The sequence below is a fragment of the Anguilla rostrata genome, chromosome 3, assembly GCF_018555375.3.
Source record: "Anguilla rostrata isolate EN2019 chromosome 3, ASM1855537v3, whole genome shotgun sequence".
Classification (NCBI taxonomy): Eukaryota; Metazoa; Chordata; class Actinopteri; order Anguilliformes; family Anguillidae; genus Anguilla; species Anguilla rostrata.
The window spans coordinates 37,950,609-37,977,204 of record NC_057935.1 but is presented as its reverse complement, the minus strand read 5'-3'; the positions used below and the strand labels follow the sequence as shown (position 1 = coordinate 37,977,204).

The 26,596-nt window shown below is 40.7% G+C and overlaps 1 protein-coding gene across 1 annotated transcript in view; it reads left to right on the top strand.

Annotated features, from left to right (window-relative positions):
- Nucleotides 1-213: 213 nt before the first annotated feature.
- LOC135250769 (potassium voltage-gated channel subfamily H member 7-like) overlaps nt 214-26,596 on the top strand; it is a 97,790-nt gene continuing 71,407 nt past the window's right edge. Inside the window, exons 1-2 of the mRNA XM_064327414.1 lie at nt 214-736; nt 1,623-1,853. Of these exons, the coding sequence (XP_064183484.1) occupies nt 661-736; nt 1,623-1,853 (307 nt within the window). The 5' untranslated portion in view covers nt 214-660. The remainder of the gene's footprint in view (nt 737-1,622; nt 1,854-26,596) is intronic.

Genomic DNA, 26,596 nt, shown 5'->3' with positions numbered 1-26,596 from the left:
AAGTTTAAAATAACGATCGACGAAGGGAATTACATTGGAAAGGAAACAAACTGTCAGACCTTGAAAACACTGGGTTTTTTTAATGCTGATATCACCAGTTATAAAGATCTCCTGTTCTCGTGTCCATTTATGCGGAAAAGAAATCCACGTGCTACAGGATGTCGTGAGCACGGCAGCTCGACCTTGTTAACTATACCTCGCACCCTCCACATTCTAGAAACAGTTTCATCCCAGGCAATCGCGCTGAAGGCTTGCTCTAAGTACTAGAGCTGAGCGCCACGCACAAAACCTCGAGGGGTAACGTCACTCCCCCTGACAGATCCGCTTCAGTCTTCCAATCCCCGCCGCCACATCGCTTTGGAGAACGGCAAGATCGCATCCATTTTCAGTGTAATTTGAAATGTTCATCAAACAAATTCTGACTCGACCTCTTTTTCCCCCATTCCTCTTTTTGGTGTTGGCAAGGCATTCTTCAAACGCAGGGTATGCGCCCTGGCAAGAACGTATACGTAAATAAAAAGGAGAAGGTCGCAGAAAGTGGAGATCGCATCGAGGATGATTTGTGACAAAGGGGAGACCATACAGCTACAGGGGCTTTAAGTTAAGAAAGCGTTCATCGCAAAAGCGCGTTTACTGTTGGACTGGAGCTATTTTTTAATCATGCCTGTTCGGAGAGGTCATGTCGCACCACAAAACACGTTTCTTGGCATAATAATACGAAAATTCGAGGGACAAAGTAAGTGTTTTGCATTTAATAGTTATGACATCATGTTGCCGTAAAGTGTTTTACACAGTATGAAATGTGTTTAAAGCGTTTTCATTGCGTTTTCTAGAACGGTGCTAGCTAAAGCCAGCTTTAAATGATGCTCGGATTTGAAGCTCGGCATTAATACTATTCATATGATTGTCATTGGAAAGGTTAAATTACTTGCCTAACTGCCATTTACTTTTACCTATGGACATAAATATTATTGCAAGGCTTTTGCACATGCTGGAAATATACGTTAAACGTACCCAACGGGCATATATTAATCATTCTGTTTATTTATGCAGGACAATTTGTGATTGCGGCTGTATTTGGTACACACTTATTACCAGTGAGAAGAAAGCAAGGAATTGCTTTTCTTTATTTTGGATTCTATTAGCGCTCAGTTAAGCTGTTAGTACCACTATTTAGCTATTTACGCACTATATATATGGAACTGGGCTGTGTTTATACACACTTATTCATACATACAAAGTCCAGCTGAATGGTGCGCATATCCTTCAGTGACATTTAAGTCATTGCATTAAATGGCGAGGAACAAGTTACTTTGATATTACTTTAAGGCCCACATTTGTTGCCATGCTTTGATCGAAATTATCGGCTTTAATGTCGAGACGTTTCAAAACGCATTGGGTTTTGTTTAACACGTGTTTTTAAAGGCATATTTGTCTGTTTTTGTTTTTGTAACATTTCTTTGGCTGATAATGAAATACCAGAGGCAAACTAAGACCACGTTCAATCTACCTGTCATGGTGTACATCTCTTATTAAATGTTTAAATATGGCGTTGAAAATGAGTACACATGTTGTCATTTTTTTATTACTGGAAACCTAAAGAATTTCTGTTTTCCTTGCAGATAAGAAATTCATAATAGCCAATGCCAGGGTTCAGAACTGTGCAATCATCTACTGCAACGACGCTTTTTGCGAAATGACCGGATTCTCCAGGCCAGATATCATGCAGAAGTCGTGCACCTGTGATTTCCTCCATGGAGAGCTTACGAAGAGACATGCTATTGCCCAAATGGCGCAGGCTCTGTTGGGCTCCGAGGAGAGAAAGGTGGAAATAACCTATCATCGCAAGGATGGTGAGTGTCCGATCTGGGTCGGCGTTGATCATGCTTTTGTGAGACCCGCGCTTTTGTTTGTATTTGAGATCACGCCAAAGGGAAGCACGTGTTTGTTTTCATATTGATTCTGGCAGTAATAGCTAGTTGTAGCTCAGATGTACACGTAACTGTAAATTTGTGGCTTCAGTAATGTCTGGAATGCTAAATCAGTATGTGGACACATAAAAGCTGAACATCAGCATTTATGGATACACTCCCTGCTACACTCTATTGACGGGCTTGAAACATGGTGACGGTAACCAAAGTCAAACCTGGTTCTAACCTCAAGAGGCACTGCCTCTGTCTTTTTAGAGAGTGATTGGCTGTATCTTTGTTAACAAGAGTTCACAGGCAAAGCAAGCATGGTTTGATACATTAAAAGCAATTAGACTGTTGAAAATTAAGCAAGGCCAAATTTAGCCCCAGCCTAAAATATCAGAGATGAATTACAAAGATTAAGAAGAAAAACAACATCCTGACAGGACATATCGACTTTCATTGTTTTGGGAGAAGTACAGTACACAACAGAGAGAAAGTTTTAATCAATGGTATCGTATATCTGAGAGACGGTGAGAGACAGTTGATTTATAACAACGATCCTTCTGCCTGAAGAATAAAATAAACCGACCATTGCGTAACAAGGGAGCTGTAATCAGTGGCTTTGCAGGTACAGCAGCTGAAGGCTGTGTACTCTGGTTTAATATGATCCAGGCCTGTTCAGCAAATTATGTTAAGATAAGTATGTTATGTTATCATATTTATCTGTACATGTTGTCCATGAGCTTTTATTTCCCAAGAAAAAATAGAGACTGCTAAAGAAGACATTGCTGCTGTCAATGTCGTTGTGGTGTAGTTTACATATGTCTGATCCTAAATTAGATCTTCTGTAAACAGGGATGTCTTATATGATTGACTTTAGTAAGTGGTAGAGTGTACGATTTGAAGTCTGAAAGACAAATGACATTGTCATGTAAACCCTAAGGGCATTCAAATTCCTGTGACCAGTACTGTATAACACCATACCAGGAGAGTAACTTAATATCTTTAAAAAGTATTCTACACAAGGATTCAGTTGAATTGCTTCACCCAGATCTTTTCTATCAAATTTCCCAAAAAATGATCAATGACAATAAGTGAATTCACAGAATGGTGAAAGATCTGCAAACTGAAATGTTAGCATACCCCAAGATTTATCTAATGATATCATATAACAACATATTATGTTTATATCAACCAAAGGACCAACATAATTAGTTAAATAGTTCTTGGCTGCATGTTTGTATTCAGGCAGAGATGGTGTCTAGGTGGGTGACAATGTCATCAAACTGGACCCATCACCAGAAGGCTGTAAGTTCAAGTCCCAGACAGCCTTGTAATTTGTGACAATTGCTCAAATTATGCAACGTGCCGGGCTTTGGTGACAACAGACTGCAGTATGTCAAACTGAAGAGCATGAAAGTAGCTAATGAATGTGTTTCTAGGCCCATGAATAGTGTAACTCAGTGCCTGCTAAAAGTAGCTGTGGAGCACTGTTCGGAGGCGTTCACTGACAACTGTGCGTGAGACAGCCGAGAAGGAGGGATGTGCTGTTTCGGGGCTGTGTTTTTCAAATGCACAGTAACTCACCTCTGTCATTCGCTGCTCTAATACGTTTTTTTAATGAGGACACAAATAGCTTACATGCCATTGATTTTGTAATCCTTCACGACAATGAAAATAAAGCAATGTGCATCCACCGCATTCTTGGTGCAATCTGAAATGTAAAAAGCTGAGAAGTACCGGAGCATGCTTTAGTTAGAGACGGCCGACTGAAAACATGCAACGGACTGCCGCAGTGAAAAAACAAACAGGAAATTCAACCTGATAACAAACAGTATTTTTTTATGAATTTCAGTGTAGTTCATGATTGTTCTCTTGTCGCCGGGAGATATAAAGTTTATTAAGTACTTCCTCGCCTTTTCTGAAATTGAACTAATGCTTCTCTGAGATTTCCTTTGTTGCCCTTCTGGTGATCCATAAAAAGATTATTATTTCCGAGGTGCACCGCTTCCTTTTGTTCTGCGAGCGTTGTGTTTCAGAGAAGTGGAATACCTTTCTTTCCCAGCAGACCCGGCTGCTTCGCGGTATTATTTTATCCGTCATTAGGCTCCCTGTGTTTTATTGGATTTTCTCCCCTTTGTAAGGCATTCATTTGCATGGAGTGCTCCATTAGTCATAGTTCTGTGTGTTATGTGCACATCGTTCGGCAAACTCGGAGCTCTTGCAGCTCACCTCAGGGGTGTGCTGCACGCACAGTGACGGCTCCTGTTCGAGTATCTGATTCACATAATATTTACATGCCCCCTAACCCTTCAATTAAGGATACAGTGCCTGACAGTAAGAAGGCGAAGCCACACAGTTTCTAAGTGCCACAAATTATGACAATCAAGGACAAACACGGGACCCACAACCAGAGAGTCTCTTGCCTGGTCTCATGTTCGCGACACATAATTCCGAATGATCTGTATTGACCCGCGGCTCGGATCTCTATTGACCCGCAGTTCGGGTGTCATTGTCCAGATCTGTACATTTCCAGTCTTCGGGTGGTACCAGTCAGTCAAAAGACTTTTCCCATGTGAACCAGGTATTCTTCCAATTTTAGGAAAGATTGTTCCAGTTTTTACATAAACTAATTTGAGTGAGAAGGGGCTTATAGAAAATGTACGTACACCATTTAAATTACACAAGACTATTTTCTGGAGGCAGTTTAATTCTGTTCTGTGTAAAGTTATTTATGAATTTATTTTTATCAAGTGATGGAAGCATGGTTCAATTCAATAAACTTTATTTATCCCCGAGGGGCAATTCATTGCTGGGCATAGCTATGTAAATCTACATATGGTAAATGGGGATTAGACCAGGTTGTTTCCCATCATGCATTGTTCTCCAAGATCTGCCACGACCTGTTCAATGGAGAGTCGGTTCAGTGAGAATTTGGGCAAAGGGGACCGGCGAAAGGCCGTTTGCCACATTCAAATCCAATTACCTTTTATCTGCATTCCAGCATATGCCTCAGGACCCTGCATGGTTCCCAGGAAGGCGTGGATCTAATCACCGAGGGTGCGTTGAACCCCCATGCACCTGCCGCTGACAAGGAGTGAACAGCGTTCAGCGTAGCATACAGGCATTGAGATTTGTGTGAACAGACGCCGGCCTTTGGCCTCTGCACCCTGAAGAGTGAAATACGAGATTTTCGGAATTGTTGAGACAGGGACTCTCATCTGTCTCCCGCCTCTGACAAGAGTATTCTGGTGCTGAGGGAGAAGGAGATTGACTGGGCCGCACGCCCCCTCTTCAAGGAATCGTCTCTCTTGCAAATCAATTAAATGTGTCGCCCGAAGCCGCGCTTTATTATACTTTCAGATTGATTCGATCGAGGCGGGGATCCGACAGCCATGGATGTGCGTCGCCGCGGCCCGGTCGTCGCGCCTTTCGAGCGCCGCGTAGCGTAAGGACACGTGACTCCCATCGCGCCGATGCGCAGCGGATATCAGAGAGGCCGGGGGACGATCGCGTGCCCGGCCACACCCTCTCCGGGAGTGAATTAGCCCGGCTGGCTTTGTGTTTCCCTCTCTCTTTGCGCCCTCCTTCCTTCTCTCTCGCTTACTTTTTCTTCTGTTTGCGGTATTATCGCGACGAGGGGCCCTGCTGATCGCATAAATCCGATGAGATCTTTTTACAGAGGGATTACTTTGGCGGTGTCGAATTGTCAGCCGGAAATTTCCATTTTGATGCCCTCTAATGACCAACGGCACGCTTTATCACCGAAACCTATAAAGTGCACGCAAGATCTTCAGTCCAGCTGTGCTAGAGTATCCCTACCCAACAATTATTTGTCAATTCGCGCAATGTGCTTACGCAAATAGTACCCAATGGGACCGTTAAACTGTACCGGTGGCCTCCAAAGAACCCCTTTGACAGCAGGGTCTGCATTCTTGGCTCATTTTGTGGACTGATATTGGAAAGTTAAGCTGCTTAAGCATGCAGTCTGCCTGGAAATTAAAACAGAAGGACAATGCAGACTGCAGTAATACGGACAGAATCCCTCTCTGTAAAAAGTAACTCTATTTATAGTTTCTTCCAAGCACTTTGACAATAAGTGATTATTGACATTAATACAGTTGACAGATATTGAAATTTATAATGTATTTCACAATTTTAACTGTACATCCGTGGTCAATTTTGGCACTCAATAAATCTATTTATTTATTGCTATTTTCTTTTAGTTCAGTAAAACTAGCTCCTTGGTGTTAGTGTGATAACACTTAATTCCATGGGGTTCCTTAACAGGGAAAGCCGACACCGAGCTGGGGAGCTCTGAGCTGCTATTAAATGGTTAATGAGTGCATGAAGACCCGGGCGAGTTTAGCGTGGCGGCTGGCCGTATACGATACGCGGGCGGCGCTAGCCGTTAGCGGGTGCTGAGTTTCAGTGGCGCGGCCCCTCCATTTCCCCCGCTGCGGAGTCACATCACGGGGCTTGAGGGTGCGGGTGTGCAGTCTGAGACCCGGATGACTGCTCTTAAAAAAGGGCCACGTGCATTTTTCATGGATTTTGGCCTATCTGATTACACACACCCCCCTCGCTCTCCCCCCGGTCCGTCGGTCCTCGGTGTGACACTCCGCTGTTCTTGGTGGGGGTTCGGTTTTTATAAGAGCAACGCTGAGAGAATGGCAACCCGGTGAAACGTATGGCATTTCATTTTAGCTGTGGTGACAGTGACTGACCGCTGCGTTGAGAGACCCACACGCGGTGACTTGCCGGATGTGGCAGCTGTTCACTCCGGTTGACGACACAGTGGCTTTAAAGGAGAGGAAAGATTTATTTTCGACCAAACAAAGTGAGATCGACACAACATTATACCCTATAAAGCCTGATAGATGTCGTTTCATTTTTGTCCCTTCTCAATCTGGTTTGTGAATGGCGCATTGCTGAAAGGAATCGTTTACACCCGAGAAATTCAGATATTGCCGTCGCACAGATGTTTCCGTCTCGGGGAAGCCTCCTTGAATCCAGTCCAGTGGCTGCAGAGCCGCCAGGTTTAATAATGGATGGGTGTCGCTTTCTCCTCGGGGTTCGCCGAGCCGAGCGCCCTGCGTCTATCCGCGTTTTCACTTCGGGAGCCCTTCCCTCGGCCACCGGCCGAACGAGCGCCCGCTCGGACTCCCCGGGTCGGAGGTAACGAATGGAATGTGACAGGAGCAAAAATGTCAAAGTTTGGCCGGTTAGCTTTGACTTCACGTCACGCCAACCTGCGTAATTACGGCCGTATCGCGATAAACAGCAGAGCTGACCGCAGCGTTTCCACCTGGATTTCAGCTGGTAAATGCCTTTGCAAAAAAATAGAAATAAATAAAAAATACCCAGCAGCAACATACTGCTGCTATATTTGGCTCAGTCATTCTCAGCTGTTGATGACAGGCCAGTCAGACACTGCGGACCCTCCGGCAGAGTTTTACACTTTGTCAGATGACTATTTCGCTGAACGTTTCCCTCAAAACATTTGCGGTCTCAGCAGCAACGTGCTTAATGTTGCCAACTGCAGCGGCAATGCAGACCTGATGCAAGGTCACATTTTCTCATATGATCAGATGGCCATTCCGGGGATAAGAAAACCACGCAGTAAAAAAAAAAAATATCAGTCAGATTATATCAACATTAAACATGTTAATCAGATTTAAGTCTTTAAAAATGTTAGAATCGGAAAATCTGAAATGTGTTTACAGAGTTATTTTTGGTTGTCGTTATCGTCAGCCGTTTGTCATGAAACGTGGTGGGAGTTAAAGAGAGCCACACGTGAGTCATTGATTCTGGTAATGTGGAGAGAGAACCCATGCATAATGATCCATTAAGGTAGCTGCGTGTTCTCTCAGGGGTGAACACGGAGTTCACTTATACTGTACCTTCTCAGGTGTTGAGGGGTTGGGGGGGGGGGGGGCAGGGGGGGTTAAATTGATGACTCCTGGTACCTGCCTACAAACAACATGACAAAATGAAAGCATATAAAAGCGTATATTTTACTTATATATTACTGAAAGACCCACTCGCTGGCTGATATAACCCACTCAGCCATCAAAAGTATATCAGAATGAATCTTTAAATTTCAGCTTTTTCAAACACATCAAATAGTATACTGTATTTTATGTTGTATTCAATAGCTCAGGATGTCCTGAAGCTTAAGTCGGGAGTAACTGCTTTCATGCAAAATACATTCGTACCTTTATGAAATACAGTAGTTTCTGCAGTCAGTTAATTTGGATGCAGGAGTAGCCATTCTGTATAACTAATGCATAAGAAGGAAAGGTACAGCAATGCTGTCATCACAAAAAAATATTTTACATTTTTCTGTGGCAGTGTGTTGAATGACAAAAATAGATATCACACTATCAGTGTCATCCATTGCCTTTTTTATTTATTATTAATCTGTTTCATTCTAAAACATGTTTTTGATGTATGGTGACAGAATGCAATTTTTACGTTTTTTGCCTCCTGGTTTGTTTAATCCTATGTGGTGGATTTCCTTTCAATGCCAATATGTGATGTGCAATTATCTGAGGTGCACCGTGACGTAGCCATAGCAACAGAATTCCAGCAGCAAATATAGAATCATATTTTCATCTGGTTTAATTCATGGTGACAGATTTCTTCCAACTCAAGGTGAGGGCACAGGTCACAGACTCGCTGGTATTCATTTTTTGTAAATATTGCAATATGTATTTTGTGGACAAGATTATATATAGATGCAGCGGTCCACTCCCTGTTTAAAATAGCATCATGAAAGGACTCTCACACAGCCAACAGCTATCTATACAATGTACAGCTGTGCTTTCATACATATAATATCATTTTTTAACTGGAATGAATAAAAATTTCTAAATTCTCCAGGAATATGACTAATGTGTGGAATATAAAAAGGAGATCAAAGGTTTAATAAATTATTGTAAATATCAAAAATGTATTTTCAATATGATTAAAAATGATCTCATATATCATTAAAGACCTTGCATTTAGGGGATTATGGGCATTTAATGATTATGCCTCAAAGGTACACATGTTCATGTATGATCAGTACTGTATTGAAAGTGAGTGTGTGTGCAGTTATGTGTGTGTAGAGAAGGGTTTTTAATTACTTTTCTCTTAGAATTCCAGTGATGGGAAACAATCTATTGCCGTATAAAACAATGAAAGAGGTTCTTATTGCCTGAGGGCAGAAGTAATGTGATATAGCATGAACAAATGTAGAGGGCCGCTGCTTGTTTAATAATGCAGATAAATCGGTCACAGCAAATCAATCTTGTTTATACACCTTCAGCTGGGATCTGGGCCAATCGGATGTCAGTTTGTGCCAACCAGATCATTGTATATAATACTGGTAAATATTCAATGATATTTACTCTATTTATAAAGCTGATGTACTCTCTTAAACCATTATCTTCAATTTACAGTTGCTTTCAAATGAAGCAAGAAATGGAAGCATTTATTATCTGTTGAAATCAATTACTAATGTCTAATGTATGTTGAAAATGTATTACAGCAAAACTGTGAAGTTTTTAAAAGGAGGTTCATTATTATTCATTCCTAACTGAATAACAGCCCCCTCAGTGTCTACTGGCCTTTTATACTTGTTTCAGATATTAGTAAGGGTCAAATAGGACTAACGGGATGTATCCCTTAATTCAGGTTCACCCCTGCAGGTGATTTAATCATCATTGTAGTACATTAATGACCATATAAGGAAAAAATGCATTTATGTAACTAGGTTCAGGGGTGGAGTTGTGACTGATTTATCTGACCAATAATAGTCAGCGTGTGCGTTTTCACCCCAGTGAGATCGGTGATATAAGGTAATGAATGCAACACGCTGTGCATTATTTCTTTGGGGCCAAGGTCATTCACCCCCCGCTATATAGGATTTCAAGTGATATCCCCAGCATGCCGTAGAATTAAAAATCCTTCCACTCTGTCCGTAGCAAATTGATTCATTCAAGATGGAAGCCAGATTGTAACAACAGCATAGTATCTCCCCGTGACAGGCGAAACCAAGGATGTTGCGCGTGTGAAAGGGAGCCCATCCTAATGTCAATCTGCGGTCAGATGTGGTGACTTAAGGCCACATTGATTAAAAATGAATGTAGCCTGTGCTGTCTGGCTTACACCCGCCTTAATGAGGTAGGAGGAGGACAGGCAGAAAAGCGGGCAGCGAATGGGTTAACCAGCCAGCCAGCCGACCCACCCCACCCCCACCCCCACCCCCACCTCCCTCCAACCCTCCTCCTCCTCGTTCAGCTGATGGTGTCTGAACTGGGATACAGCCGTGCGCTCGTCCTGGCAGCCATGATGTGCACATCAGGCATCATCGGGAAGATGGTCTTTTGGGGACTGGGGTCTCACTTAGATATTGATGTTTATTGACCTTTTGGAAAAGGCTCCAATCGACTAGTTTTGCCATTTGCAGTACTGTTTAGCTTAGCCGTGCTACTTCAGACCTTTATCTCAAAGTCAGGAGGTCAACTGTAGTGATTCAGCAGGCATGTATCATCATGCCTAACATGTAACAGTGACTGTAGATGTGCTCTCACTATTGTTATGTATGTAGGAACTGCCGCCGTGGGCTATGCATGGCAAATTGTAGTCACTCACTCACGATGAGACGACCTTTGAGGGACGTTTTGTGGGACGCATGCGCGGGTGGTGCCAGCTAAAACGTGTCTGCGGAAGTGAGTTGTGCCGTGGGTCTGGACGGTTCTGTGCCTGTTTTCATGGTTGTTGAAATGCTAGCTATATCAGAATTACACACCCCGCAAACAGGAGTTTCATCAGACGCTGTATTTGTGCTTAAATAAATGTAATAGCATAGAGTAGCCGTCAAGTGGAGCAGTGATATGAAATAGTGGCTTGTTGGTCTTGTCTGTTAATAAACAGTTGGTCATCTGAAGAGAAAGAGCACATTTCTACCATAATGAGCTGAAAAGACAGGAGAGTAACTTTCCTAATGCTGCAGAAGAGAGGGTGCTGTGGTGGCCATTTTTTATCCTTTATATCTTGGTTGAGGATAGAGCAGAAAAACTACTAATGTCTTTGCACAAACCACACACAAGGGGATAGGCAGTCTCTTGAAGGAAATGGATTAACATTCTCACCAATATAATAGTTTCTTATTGCACATTACGATCGTGTTTTCATTAACTTGAAACCACAGTCTGTGGGAAGAATCTCTGGTATAATGCATTGCATTACTAGCTTTCTTGCAAAAGTTTACAATATAGACTTTTCTCCCGGCAATTACAAAGCTGGCTGGCAAATTTGTCTAAAAACGACATTAATTCAACACAGTAATGCTTGTAAATGCTTGTTTCCGGAAAGGTTGAAAGATGATAATAGTAGTTCCAGCTTTAATGATTTCAGACTCTCCAGTTTCAGAAGACGTCAGGCTAAATCTATACGCAGGGAACTGAGAGAATCGATAGGCACCAGAAGTGAAGTGCTGAGACCCCCATGGATGTCTGAATGGATTGCCGATGTCAGCAGTCCCCGTCACTGAAATTCACACTGTCATCTGCCGACATAAACATGTCCCCGTCGCCAGAGAAATTAAATGTGAGTGGCCCAGGAAACAATATCAGCCATCTGCCCTGTATGGAAGATTGCACAGGCAAACACACACACCAAATTAATAATAAAAGGCTGTGTCAGTGAACATAATAAATTCCAATAACAGTAATAAGGGGATAAAGGGGGGTGGGGGGGGGGGTGAATGCAGCTACCCCCATTCCCAGGTGCTGGATAATATCTGTGATGGAGGAGAAAAAAGCTTATGTGCTGCATAAAGCTAAATGATCTTTTGTTTTGTTCTCATTTATCTTTATCAAAGAAATAGATGTTAAGCGTCTAACACATTTTATGCTATTGTACATTCTGGCTATTGCCTGGGCATGTTTGTACTGTTATGGTAAATTATGTAAATAGAACTAAATCAACGGTTGTCTTGTGGAAAAGATCAATTCAAGCCCCTGCACGTTGAGCAATTTGCCTGCATCCACTTCAAAACATCATCTCATTTGCTTTGTGACGCACTGCCTGGTTTTGAAAATGTATGCAATGCCCTTGTAGTTTCCATTGACGCAGTATCTGTCCTGTCAGATTTTGCAATCTGCCTTTGATATACACTGTACTGGTTAGCACAATGCACAACTTTGGTGCTAATCTGTATCCTTTCAAAAGTCGTGAAATGATTTTTCTACAGTGATGAGATACACAACACAAAAAATGATCAGGATCCACTATTATTTTCATTATAGTTAAAAAATATCACAAATCATGTGCATTTTGGAGCATACAGACTGGCACCTTACAATGATTAGAGATGATGGCATCATGTCATTGTGCCTCTGTGTGGCACACAGAATATTTTCCAGAGACAAATTGAGTTTACGTAGTTAGGAAATGCAGACGGAAAGGCCTTTGAGAGTGAGTGTGTGGCATTTAAAAACAGGGACATTTTGTCGCTCATTGTAGTTCTCCTCCTTGGAGACTTTGCAATATTTCTCCCTGACCATTATAACCGACAGAAAAGAAATGAACTGACAACAGAGGATATATACAGCTTACACAGCTCAAATAGTTATTTGGGGGGAAAAAAAGACCCCCATTCTGCCCTGGAGGACTCGCTGATGGTTTTCCACACTGTTCAAACCACAGGACAGTTTTTCACCTCGGGGGTATCAATGAAGAGTTTGAAGATGCTGCATTTTCAACACTGATTAATATCATTTGCCTTCCTCTCCAAGAACACAACAGAGAAGCAGCATTATAAAACACCGTCATTTTCAGAGTCAGAGTCATTTTCGTACCGATGTTCTTAAGCTTAAGGGATTGTTGTTGTTCTGTTAGCAGAAGGCTAATCAGACCTTGCCTGATACCTAATAATAATTCCCAGCTGTAATTCAAGGAAAATAGCAATTAAACATTTATTCTGAACCTTTTTTTGGAACGTGCTTCCTCATGTGAAGTAAAGCTGTGTTTACACTTCACCCTAGAGAATGGCTCAATTTGCAACATTGTTTTAATTATTGATAGTGGAAATAGAATCTGATGAAATTTCCATCTTCTTGAAACTGAAACCAGCTTATCTATTTATGTTATAACGTTTATATTTATATGCACAGAAAGGCCACTCCAAAACTACTGAGCTGCTGAGTAAATATACTTGTCCCTCTGCAGTTATTGCTACTGGCTGGTTCTGTGAGGTATAAGGATGGGATTGTTGGGTAATTATTGTTTTCCTGATGAGTTTCTGTAGCACACTTTAAAAGAAGACCACTGATGTAGTTATTGCTACCTGTCAATCAAGTATCACTAATTTTGAAGTAGCTACTGCACAGAGCTGATAGGAAATAAATATTAAACGTACAATGAATACATGAAATATGTGTAATTATGTGAAAAATGCATTTCTGGTACATTCACATTTCTTTATTTAATAAAGTCTGGTAAGATTGCAATTAAGGTTAAATGGCATTTTGTCATTACTCAACTAAACTGACTTACCGATAACCAGGTTTTTAAGTATTCTTAAGTGGTAACATGTGACTGCTGTGACTGCTTGCCGATAGGCTCTTTTTGAATATTTCTAATTGGAGGCAAAGAAAGAAAGACAGACAGACAGACAGAGAGGCAGGCGGACTAGGGGTAGCATGGTGGTACAGTGAATAACACTGTCACCACACAGCATGGAGGCACTGAGTTTTGTGTGATGTTTTGGTGTTCTCCCCTGTCTGCATGGGTTTCTGCTTGGTACTCTGGTTTTCTCCCACAGTGCAAAGATGTGCAGTCTAATTGGAGACCCTAAATTGCCCATAGGTATGAATGCGTGAGCGAATGGTGTGCGTGCCCTGCGACTGGCGACCTGTCCAGAGTGCATTCCTGCCTCTCACCCACTGCATGCTGGGATAGGCCGCATGTTCAAAGCTCACCTTAAACCCAGCTAATACGCATATTAACCAGGGATTTAAGTTGCCTTTTAAATCATTTTATTTCGCTTAAAATCTAAACACGCACAACAGAACACAAACGGAGATTTGTGGTTAAATATTTGTTTGTGCTATTGCAGCCGTGAGGAATCGCTGAACGAACCCGTGCTGAACAAATGCAGCTTCAGCACAGACGATGATTGACACCAGCGTTCCCCACACTGCCGCATGCTGTGTTCAGGTCACAGAACCGCAGTTTTGCTGCTGACATGTTTATATGTTGGGCGGTAACTTTTTAAAAATATGCAATGGGAATTAGAATAAAAATTATTAAATAAGACTAATCATAACAATCAAACAGTTTGCAGCAGTGTAGGCTTAAAAAATAGAAAATGAAAGGCTACAACAGATGAACTCAAATGGAATGAAAATACAAGGATTTAATTTGCTGATTAAATGTGGTCATAGTCAACTGTTTAACATTCTCATTGGTCGTTCTTTGGTGGGGCTTAGTATACACTTGTCCATATTAAGAGACACATCTCTCTGCATTAATGGGGCTGGTTGGAATGAACAAGTATCATTTTTCCAGATGTGTGGTATTTGGAATGTGTTTTGCCTGTGGCCCAGAACTTGAGTGTCAGTGCAGAACCTTGTTCGAGTGGCACAAAATTCTGCTTGGACATCAATTGAAAATCTTTTTGAGTGAACTCATTAATTTGTCAACTTTTAGGAAATGTCTAGATCAAATGCTGCTCTAGAATGTATATTAAAATATATATTAAATGAACTGCATTTGCCATCCAGCCTTTGAGGGTTTCATTGTATGCTTTATACAGGTAAACTGTGTTGTCCAAGACAAGTACAGTTGTATTGTTGAAATAAACCTAAAAGATCAATAGGCATTGTTTGATGCTATCTGTGACCGAGCTGTAACTTATGGCATCAATGCGCACAGTGCGGGGAAGAATAACTTTTAAATCAGATACTGTATAATTGATTTTCCTTGCAGAGAAAATAAAATGTGCAAAAAATAATTGCCTGTGCCATCTGTTGACTCATGTGACCATGTTTGCTTGCCTGCAGAATGCACTTCTGCCTAAGCTGTTTTCTGAAAATATTCCTACCACGTCTTACAAGCCTATTTAACATGCACATAATTTAGAATTGGCAACTTTTTTGGGTGGATTATGTGATGGCATCACTCTACTGTTCATCCATCTGTTATCTTTACCCGCTTATTCCTGGTCAGGATCACAGGAGGTACTGGAGTCTATCCCAGCATGCATTGGGCAAGAGGCAGGAATACAACCTGGCCAATGTGCCAGTCCATCACAGGGCACACACACCATTCACTCATGCACTCATACCTAGGGACAATTTAGACTCTCCAATTAATCTAACCCACATGTCTTTGGACTGTGGGAGGAAAACCAGAGCACCCGAAGGAAACCCACGCAGACACATGCAAACTCCACTAAGAAAGGGCCACGTGATTCAAACCCAGGACCTTCTTCCTGTGAAGAGGGATTCCCTCTGGTTGTTTATTTAAGCAACTGACGTTTTTTGTCTGTAATTGTCTATTTTTGTGTAAATTATGCTAAATAAATTGAGTCAGTTGGTGTGGAGTGTTCCAGGATGGTACTGTTGCACCTGTTCGCCCAGACTTTTTTTTGTGTTTGACATTCGCCTCACGCACGTAGAAGTTTTATTGGAATGCCTTCTGAAGGCAGCATTACATGTAATTGGTTCTCAGTTCAGACCTAGAGAATGGGGTTTTGGAGGAAGGCAATCTTAGTTTCTCTTGTTTTGTCATTTTTGTTCATTGATTTTAATTTTGCCGGTGTCCCCTGTATAACACATACACAAATGGGTCTTGATGGGAGATCAGGCTCACACTTCCTACTGCAAATGACCCCACTTCCTCCTTTTTCTGATAGAACCAATCCCACGTAATGGTTACCTCAGAAGGCATTTCAATAAATGTAAGTGCTACATGCTCCTCTTACCCGTGGTTGCCTATCGCATCAACTAGTTAGTTTTATGGGGTTACAATTGATCACTAGCTGAATAATTAATCAGGTGATTCATTCATCAGGTGATAATTAGCTGGCATTACTTGGTGTCCTTAGTAATGGGAAACCAAGTGTGGTGGCATTTAAATCTTTATTTATATCTGTATGCCATTTTAGCCTGTCATCATATTATTCATTCAAATATAAAAGTTTAAATTGAATCCATTTTATAAACCATTGTCCAAAAACACACGAGCTGTCCTTCCATATACCGGTTGATGGTTACAATTTCACTGCCTCCCGGGCTCATTTCTGTTATGACCCTGAATCAAAACAGGAATGGATAACCACTCGGTTAGAACATCAATTATAAAATTGTTTATCAAGTACTGTACTACTAGCTATCTGTCTGGCATTTGTGGCAACCTAAGCTAATATATGCAAAAATATGAATGTCATTAATGTTGAGAGTGTAGCACTAAGGGAAGGTGAGCTAACCTCCACCTGAGATAAACACGGGGCCAGCTCCCCGCAGTGACACCTGAGGCAGCCAACCCACAATTCTCACTTGTTGTTGTTTAGTCTTTTAAAATGTTCAGTTTGTTTCGATATGTATTTAATTAAACTGTGAAAACTTCAAACTGAAGCCCAAAGAGAAGATCCTTTCCTTCTCCTTGATGGCATCTCTTCCATTGTTCTTTCCTTGGCTCCATCTCATTGCCCTTTTACACCACTGCCGTTTTACATGTGTCCTGGAAGGCAACCTCCACCCTGACACCAGTGGACGAGGTGTGTCAGTGGACGGGTCTGAACTAAGGCGCAAGCCTATCTGTAGTCATTCCTAAAATCTGGAGGCGGAAAATAGGATTGTAAACTAGCATATATGTAACTTAGACAAAGAAAACCAAACGCAAGAAACAAATGAAAGGAAAACTGACACTTAAATGGACCTCGCCAAGGATGAAGCCCCCCTGCTGCCTGTCAGCCAAAGGCGTCTTCACTGCCAGCCTGGTCGGCCTGGTCAGTCCCATCTGCTCCGCCAGCTCCAGTGGTCTTTGTTATGCTCAGCAGATTCATTGGCCAGCCCTGCGGTCTTCATTATGTTCAGCAGATCTTTAAAATAACAGTTTTATTTTTCTTTAAAAACCAAAGCCAGGGGCATACTGTAGGGGAATGGGATTGCGTATGTACCGTTCTTGGCATGTTTAACGGTTGAGCTGCTCCTGTATGTATTCTATACCCTTCATTGTCAATCTCAGTATTTTACTGAATTACTACATAAATTAATATTGAAAATTAACAACAAAACCATGAGCTGATCAGGCATGTCCCCTCTTGAGGACAAACCACATGCCAAAACCTTTTCCACATAGATTATGACCCCATTAGGTGGCCCCACCCTCCATGGGGCCATTAGATGCATGATTATGTAAACAGCACCTATTTTCCACATTTATGTGCAGGCACCATCACCCAGTATTGGGGAAGCTACTTTGAAAGCATAGCTTTGCAAGCTACCAATTACTTCACATTGGAAGAAGTTGAACTACAGAAAAGCTACCCTAGGGAGAAATCTAGTTTGGTTAACTAAAGCTACTAAGAAAAATTAGTTCAAACTACTTCATAAAAAAAAAGATAAAATTGACAATGTACATGTGATACGAAATTATAACAAAATATAATACAAAAAAGTCACATGCCAGCAAAAAATGCCACTCAATTGAGTTTATTGCAAAAAGTGCCCACTTGTTCACAGGTCATACATAAACCAAAAAAATAAAATACCCCACAATTCATGGGAAAGTGCAAGGAATGTCAGCTTTGGTTTTGTATACAATGTCCATCAGTCAGACATCTGCCTTCCAGAAACTAGAGTCCAGGTGGGGGTATTGCACCAAGCAGGATTACTCAGTTAGCCAGGTAACTTCTAATATAAAATAGCATGACATTTATAATGGTCCATAGAATTACCCTCTATATCACCAGATCAACTTTAAATAAAATTGTATGCTGTTACAATATTAACCTTAGGTGGCAAAAGAACAGCAAGCCAACCTCAGCCTAGTCAGACCTTCATTTGAATGATTCTGGCTAAGCTATTCATAGTATTGGATTGTAGATACTTTGGTCAGCAAACACAGGTGATTGTAATCTAATAGTAGGTGATTATCATGAAAGACCAGTCCCGTGCATTTCGCCATATTGTATGGGCAGCAAAACACATCATGAGAATAGTATGACTAGGTCAGCTAACGTTAGCTAATGTTTGCTTTATGTCAGCAAAACTGATATTAACTGGTTAGCGACATGTTCATTTTTGATAGAATATAATTGTTGTCAGACAACGATTATATTCTATCTATAATTCTATACAATTAACGCTACAGACTTTATTTAATTAGACTAACGTTAACGTTCAGTGAATTACATCACTTGCCCGTATGTAACATTACAATGTGGCTAACTTATGTAAACTTCGCTAAATTGGCTAGCAAAGTCAATGTTAATACACTCACTTTTATATGTGTTCTTAGATTTGTGTTTGACGTCTTTGCAGTAGAGAGTGTATTTGCTCTCGGCTTGCATAGCTCACAAGTAAAAACGTATGTTTTGTCGGTGGAGCTAGTCAGTGTCATGTATTTGCTTAAGTATGGCCATGGTGATGCTTCCTCAGGCTGAGATTTGGGAGGCTGTGTGAGCACTGAGCAACCCCCGCCCTTTTTCACATGCACTACACAAAGGTCAAGTGTGTTGTGCTGGCTGCCTGACGAATGCATTGCCTGGGCATGCCTTCACAGCTGTCAGGATGAAAGAAAAAGGGGGCGGGGCTGGTCAAAGGGGGTTCAATTATAGTAGAGAAGCTATGGTAAAATAAAAATAAAAAATCATTCCTTTCCTTTTATGGCCCAAAATTGTTTGTAGCTTCAGTAGTTAACTACACAAAAAATGGCAAGAAATGTAATTTAAATACTTGAATCACTATGCAAATATGAATGTAGTTGAACTACCAGCAAGCTACTGGAAAATGTGGTTAAACTACTAGTTTAATTACATGTAGTTCACTACTCCCCAACAGTGCCATCACCATAGATTAACCATGATAAAAAGTATGTCTGGAGCCAGGATTTGTGTAATTTGGAATTCACCTTCTCAGTTAGACTTCCCCCCAAGTACACATCCTGTGGCTTCATGCCCATACAAACTGAGGGGACAACTGCACCTGATTTTTTAAAATTTATTTTGGCCTCTCTCAGACATAAAATTAACATTTTTTAAAATATTATTTAGAATTTTCTTTTTAAATATTCATGATGACTTCAGAATATACACCACATGGTCAAAAGTATCTGTACACCTGACAATCAAAATCTCATCCAAAATTATGGGCTATAATATGGGGTTGGTCCACCCTTTGCTGCTATAACAACCTACTCTCTTCTGGAAGGCTTTATACTAGATGTTAGAGCATTGTTGTATGCTTCCATTCAGCCAGAAGAGCATTAGTGAGGCCGGGCACAGATTGGGTGATTAGGCCTGGCTTGCAGTTAGCTTTCCAATTGATCCCAAAGGTGTTGGATGGGGTTGAGGTCAAGGCTCTGTGCAGGCTAGTCAAGTTCTTCCACAGATTCTCGACAAAACCATTCCTATATGGACCTTGCTGTGTGCCCAGGGGCATTATCACGCTGAAACAGGAAAGGGCCTTGCCCAAACTGCTGGGGAAGCACATAATCATCTAGAATGTGATTGTAGCATTAAGATTTGCCTTTATTGAAACTAAGAGACCTAGCCCAAACCATGAAAAACAGCCCTAGACAAAGGGGTGGCCAGATACATTTGGTCATATAGAGTTTGATTCAAAAGTATTATTCTAAATATGGCAGAGTTAATAAAACAATCACACGATATTATTTCAATGGGACAGGGATGTACATTGACCCACAATGAACATTAACACCAGATAGAACTGAGAGGATGTGTCATCAGAACACCTTTGTGGGTACCCGACAAAGAGCACAAAGAGGGTGTTTGGTCAGGCAGTTGGCAAGCTGGAGTGGTGACAATGTCTGCAAAGGTGGCAAAATAAACATTGAATCATCTTTCAGTTCCCTTTGCAAAATGTCTAGTTAGCTTGGTTGCTGGTTGTCTAGTTTGGTAAAATTCTGGTGGCTTCTATCGTCCATTCAGCCAGGTAGTTTGAAAGCTTGGAGTTAACATGCATCACAGAAAACGTGGAAATTCAGAGACAATGAATGATGCCAATAAAGTGAAGCCAAACATGCTGCAATATGACATCTTTGGTTTGGGATATGTTAAATGACATAGTAAAAGTCGCTCACAAAATTGTAGGTAAAGCCGTGTTTTGGGCTGTGTGTTGTTACTATTGGAAGTGTAGTACTGTCACTCTTAATAATAAAATAGGGGAAACAAATGATTGAAGAAAAAAATATTTGTATTGTGGACATAAACCATCTATATTTTGTTTGAGCTTGTGCCTCCTCAAGGGTTTTGGGTGCACTACGCCCCTGTGGACATCTGCCATATGCCCTCTTGAGTCACCCAAGCCAGGACTCATGTCAAGGAAAATGAATTTAACTGGTGCAGAAATTTGAGTTCAGTGTGTATCTCAAGCTAGGATCGGGCCCTTAGTCACTATTGTTTCAGATTTCACACTTACCAGGCAATACTTGATTATATATTATTTATCGACTCTGGAGCAAAATGAATAATAGATCCTTTCTCAAGGATGAGTTATGTGATACCAACTCAGAGGGATTCTACAGTTCAGTATGGGGATTTCATGGCGAGAGAGTGAGAGAGAGAGAGGGATAGAGAGAGAGAGAGAGGAGGGGATATATATGAATGAAAATATGAATGATTTCCATTCAGTCATGCATCATATCAATGCAGTGCAATGTTTACAGTGAGAGAAATCATGGAAGAGCTGATGAAAAATAGTGTCATACTGTATTGCTGGCACCACACGGCAGAGTCACCATTTAATAAATTCAGGCTCCATCTGCAACAATATGTCTGACAAAATAGAAAGAAAACATGGCCCATATGCCTAACCAGCGCAACACTGCAGCCTGCATACACACCTGACGCTCTTGCTGACAACTAGCTGATAAAAGCTCTTTCTGTGAGCTTCCTATTTAATCCGCACAGATCAGAGAGGAAACAAAGCTGAGCAGGAAGTGTTTAAATCGATAAGACCTGCATCCACCAGGGGCCTGGGATTTCACATTCACTGAGCACTGAGGGAAAGTGGAGCCGGTTCAGTTCTCAGTTTGCATGCTCTCATGTTTGCTAAGCAGACTTGGAAAGGTGGGGATAGACCTCAAAGACAGAGGACGTCAGCTAAGCTTGAGGGCTTCAGCTGAATTGAATTGGTAATTAGGAGGCACACGGATGGCCGGTGTGAACCACAGCAGTAGCTAATTACATTCCCAATTACTGAGAGTGCAGGAGGCCCATTTATTTAGCTCTGCAACACACTTTTTCCATGGATGTCCCAGAGAGCCATGATAGGAGGATTATAGATGCACAGAGATTTTCATCCTATCTGAGACCCAGGAAAATTCAGTACACCAGTCCATATGTTTATTTAGCTTTATGTGATGATACCATAGGTGTGCTGAAATATTCCTCTCATCCATTATAGCAGATCTTTTTTGCATAAACAGTTCACTTTGAAAAAAACATTTTTGTTCCCAAAAAATGCAGATGATTGCATGATTGTGGCATGAGTATTTCTTTATTAATCGGAATACATTTTAATCCTAAATTAATTTTTACTCGTAGAACATGGGGTGTCAAATGCAACTCATTCTATCAAAAAATTAGACTCACATCCAAAATTGCTTTGTTTTCATTGTTATGAGATTTTTAAAAAAACACCAAATATTAAATCTGCAATAAAATTAAATATTTAATACAAAAATATGTATTAAATATAATATATTGCTGCTGGGCATTGCTTTGGAATACAGCTTGTTTAATTTGTGTGGTGTAAGATAGCCAATATTGTTTCTTGTAACTTGGTGTAATTTTGATAACAATACTTTTAATGGAAGGCCTAGATTTAGCCTGTTTGAATGAATGACTTATAAACAGTGATTTGTACGTGTGAGTAACTTGGCATTTTGTACGTTGAAAACATGTTCATCGGATATCATTTCTGTTTGTATATAATATAATAGGGGCTATCACTCAATAACATAAGAAATGCTAACTTATGTCACATGATCAGCAAGGACAGCTGATGTTGGGAAGGGATAGGTTCTACAAAATGACTTATTTTATAACAAAGTGTAATATTCCTTTAAGGCCACTGGCTGCTGCCAGTGCTGGCACTGTCACCTCATTTCTTCATATTTATTCAAATATAACTGACATAAGTACTTACAAATTAGTTCTTAAAATTAGGTTAAATCATTCAAGAAATGTATTAATTATTCATTCAATATGAAAAATATAGTAAATGAGAATAGACAAAGATGAATTACATATTTGCGAAATGTATGACATATCTGTTAAATGTTTACAAACAATAAATTATATTTACTGAGAACTGATTTCTGTAGTATTAAGCTTAAGTATTTATTTTTGTCTGAAATATACATTAGGAATACATATTTGTATCAGATGTTTACATGTTTTATTGATTAATAGGTTTTTTGGGGGGGCATATTGGATGCAAAAGTACATTTAGTTTACATGTTGACAAAAATGCTTTAATGTAAAACATTTGCTTTAGGATACCTTTGGCACGCTACTGTTCAACTACATGATGTCTGGTAAATTTCTTAAAGAGCTGAAGCTCCCTGTATCACCTGAAGGATGGATAATTGGCTTCCTCTATGCTTTGTGACACATCACGTCTCTTGGGCATAAATTAAGAAACACGAGAAGAGGATTCACCCTGTCTGTTTATAATTAAGGAAATTTGACATCTGAGACCATACGCCTGGATAGCTACACACACTGCAGTGGAAAAAAAAAAAAGTTTGCAATTATGGAGAAGAATCATAACTCCTAATACTTTTTGTGACATTTTAATCAGTCTCTCACCAGAACAGTCACAATGTTCTTCACATTCAGTCTTCCAGTTCAGTTTGCTGACATTTTAATAAGCGGTGCTGGATCTCTGTGAAGATTGCTCTACATTCAGCATCAATTTGGCCAAGCTAGCTACTCCATATGCCATGTGTTTAGTCACATACAGGATCAATGGACCAGAAGATACTCCGTTCAGACAGAATATACAAGCATACACGTCCTGACAATCCCCGTTTATGACAATCAAGGAGATTAGATTGAACTGCTCTCATCATTCACAATGGCCATCACTGATTTAAGGTGGAAAAACTGTGTTTTTTGATAATCACAAGTCATTCACTGGCCAGTGGCCCAGGGCATCTGTGTGAGTCAGGGGTAGTGACAGTTACAAAATATGGAATGCTGATATTTATCAATCTTTTATTGGGCCTTTGGCAAATAATTTGTTTGTAGTGCATAGTTATATACAGAATGTACATTTGAATATATTCAGAAATCAATTTTAATTCCTCGACCAGTATTAAAGTCAAAACATTTTTAAAATATGTGTGCTCTTATTCTGCTTGAAATCTGCAGTAGGTGTATTTGTTTGATTATTTTTATCTATTTTTAGAACCTTTTACCAAGATGTTCAGAAAACTCATTTCATAGATTCCACGATGTATTGTGCAAAATAAATTAAAAAATTAAAAACATATATGAATAGTCATCATATTCGGCCTTTGACATATTCTAAAAATTAAGCCCTATGTCTGATTCTTCCAGTGTTCAGCTCTATGGCATTTAAATGTGGATTTCACGCAGTGAATGACAGAGCAAGGAGGAGATACCCATATGTCTGCAGTATTTTCTATCTCATACATTTAATTCGCAGGATATTTAACTGTTAGTCCATTCATCGTAGTCATGTATCGACACAGCACCTTAGAATGGGGCACATGAAATTACGCCTTCCTTTTAGTCATCTTGCGTAAAGGTGACATTCAGCAGGGGACGGGATGAAAGAACCCCCCTTGTTCACATTTTCGCTGGTTTTATCCATCTGGCAAGGATGAATTGATTCCTCAAAGCATGTTTCTGGTGTAGTGGCTCTCTGGCTCGAACCGAGGAACCACATGTAACCATGTTTTTACTGATATGACTTTAATTTCTGTAGTACTGTTCAAAACATGATGTAACACCACCATGCACTGTGGGCTACTATTATTACTGAGTGGGATCTGTAAGGGAGGGGACTATTTTAATATTTAACAATAAAATTCTTGTTTCAAAATCTCCAGCAGTCTTGTTCTAACAATGCAAGGAAATAGGCAAGCTTTAAGCTTGGCTATTTCTCAGAGAAATTACCATACTGCATTTCAATTGAGGTGGTACTGTAATATATCTGTATGTCTGGAAAAGGTAATGTTCCATGATTTATTTTTTGTAGCAGGGGAGTACATATTTGTAAATGATGTATTTGCTCTGTATAATATCTGGGATGCAAAAAGCATTCGCAGTATGGTGCACATAATTTAGACTCTGCACAGGTAAAATGAAGAACAGGAAAAATATAAAAAAGAATTGTTATTTAGTTTTTTGTCTTTGTATTATAAAAAGATATAGGCGTAGGTTCCTGGCCTGTTGCTCAGTATAAAGGATGGGCAAATGGAACAGATTGACCTTTTCCTCCACAATCTAAGGGGCATTACAGTTTAAAAATGTGCTTGCTATACTAATCTTTTACATTCCCTAAACTAAATGGATGATTTTCCCATTAGACAATTTGTGTCAGCCATAATGACTAATAAATAAAGCTGAGCATGCAATTAAGTTTTTTGCACTGGTTCTTTGAAAGTCATATAGCATTTCATGGCCTTAAATAGATTCAGTGCTGTTTTAGAGGACAGTCTAACCTTACTGACTTCTTAAACCTAAACCTCATCAAGACACTGGATACATGCTTCTCATATATCCAGTATCGACTGGACATTGAAACTATACTGTCTGTTGTCACTGAGACTGCGACTGATTTCCACATTGCTCGGTCCAGTCACATGCAGTTGAGCACTTGGTAACACCTGCTCAGCAATGCGCAACCCTGCAGGTGGGCTACTCTGATCATAAAATTGGCAGTCGCTTGCAATGACAAACTGATGTACGCATTTAGCAAACAATACGTAATGCTATACTGACCATGCTATGGAATATTATCCATGGACTTAGTTCATTATAAAAAAGCACTACAGCACATGGCTTTTTAAATCTAGGTTAGCTCACATAAATACACTCATTGGAGAAACCCAGCCTAAAAACACCCTATACCCTACAGCTTACATGAGAACCCTGTTAACTCTGAATAATTAACTACAGAAAAAAGATGTCTTAAGAGACACAAAGGGGGCATTCCTGGATGTAATTGGTGAGCAGCTAAAGCGTTGAAAACTAAAAGGCATGCATTTTTAATGCCTGTGCATTATCCTTTGTGTGCAGGCTTTAACATGCCTGGACGGTGATTGGTATCATTTGACCTCAAAGGAGAGCGGCAGTGAGACCAGTCTTTTCGTAACTATAATACCAAAGGAGGAAAGCTGGTGTGTTTACCTGTGCAGTGCTTCCACCGCTTTCTAAACCAATAAAAGAACCAGGTCAAGATAAACCATGAAGGAATAAGCATTGTGTTAACCCTTAGACTGCTAGCTTATAAGGGTCAGACAGGAAGGCATGCTGTCTCCTACGCACAATAAAATGCTCATTCGAACGAGGACAGCAGAGATGAAACAGGACGGCAAGACAGATCTGTCTTTTTCTCCCCCTGTAAAGGAGCGCAGGAGAGAGGCTGTCAAAGATACCATGGCGGTATATTGTTGCAGCAGTTCTTTACAGCAAGGCCACGTTCTGAGAAAGGATGGAAAGATGTGTTTTGTGTTATCTTGCCTTTCCAAGGCAGGCTGGGGCCCTATTAAAGCCCACCATGCACATCCAGCCCAACAGGCACTCGTTATATTTAGTTAGACAGCGAGAGCGTTCTGCTAATTATTGCTGCTAGCAGGCTGAAGCGAGACAGCGGTTCTGGGGGAGAGCACTCACGAGCGCCATTAATGGGCCTTCTGAGTGGTGCCCGTTTGCAGAGGTACCGCACAGGCAGAGATCATTTGCATTTAAGGCACATGGGGGGTCTTTTGATCTGCCCGTTTATCACGCGTCTGGTGTCTTCCCATTAGGGGGATGAGGGAGACCGTTTTCCTTTGTTTTTGGACTGAGGCGGTGAGGGAAAGGACAGAAGGCACATTCGCATTAACAGTAAATGACAATTTCTTGATGACATGCTGATTTTTTCCCCCCTCTTGCTTTTGGCAAAAGCCCCAGGAGTCATCCTCATCTCTGCACCCCTGCATTAGATGGGATGACAAGCTGGTGTTGACTCATCGTTTAGGAAGTGGGCATTCCAGTCCTGCGGGCAAACAAGCCAAACTGTCTCGTGTACACTAACTGTCCTGAGCCTTTCAGCTATGCGAAATATATTTTTGCAACTAGCTTTTGAGTAGCTTATCCACTCTGCCTTGCCATGAATGTCCCATACTGTTCCATTTATTTTCTCACGCACCGTACGAATTCAGTATGGGACATCGTGAAGATTTTTTTTTTCTTTTACAAGCTC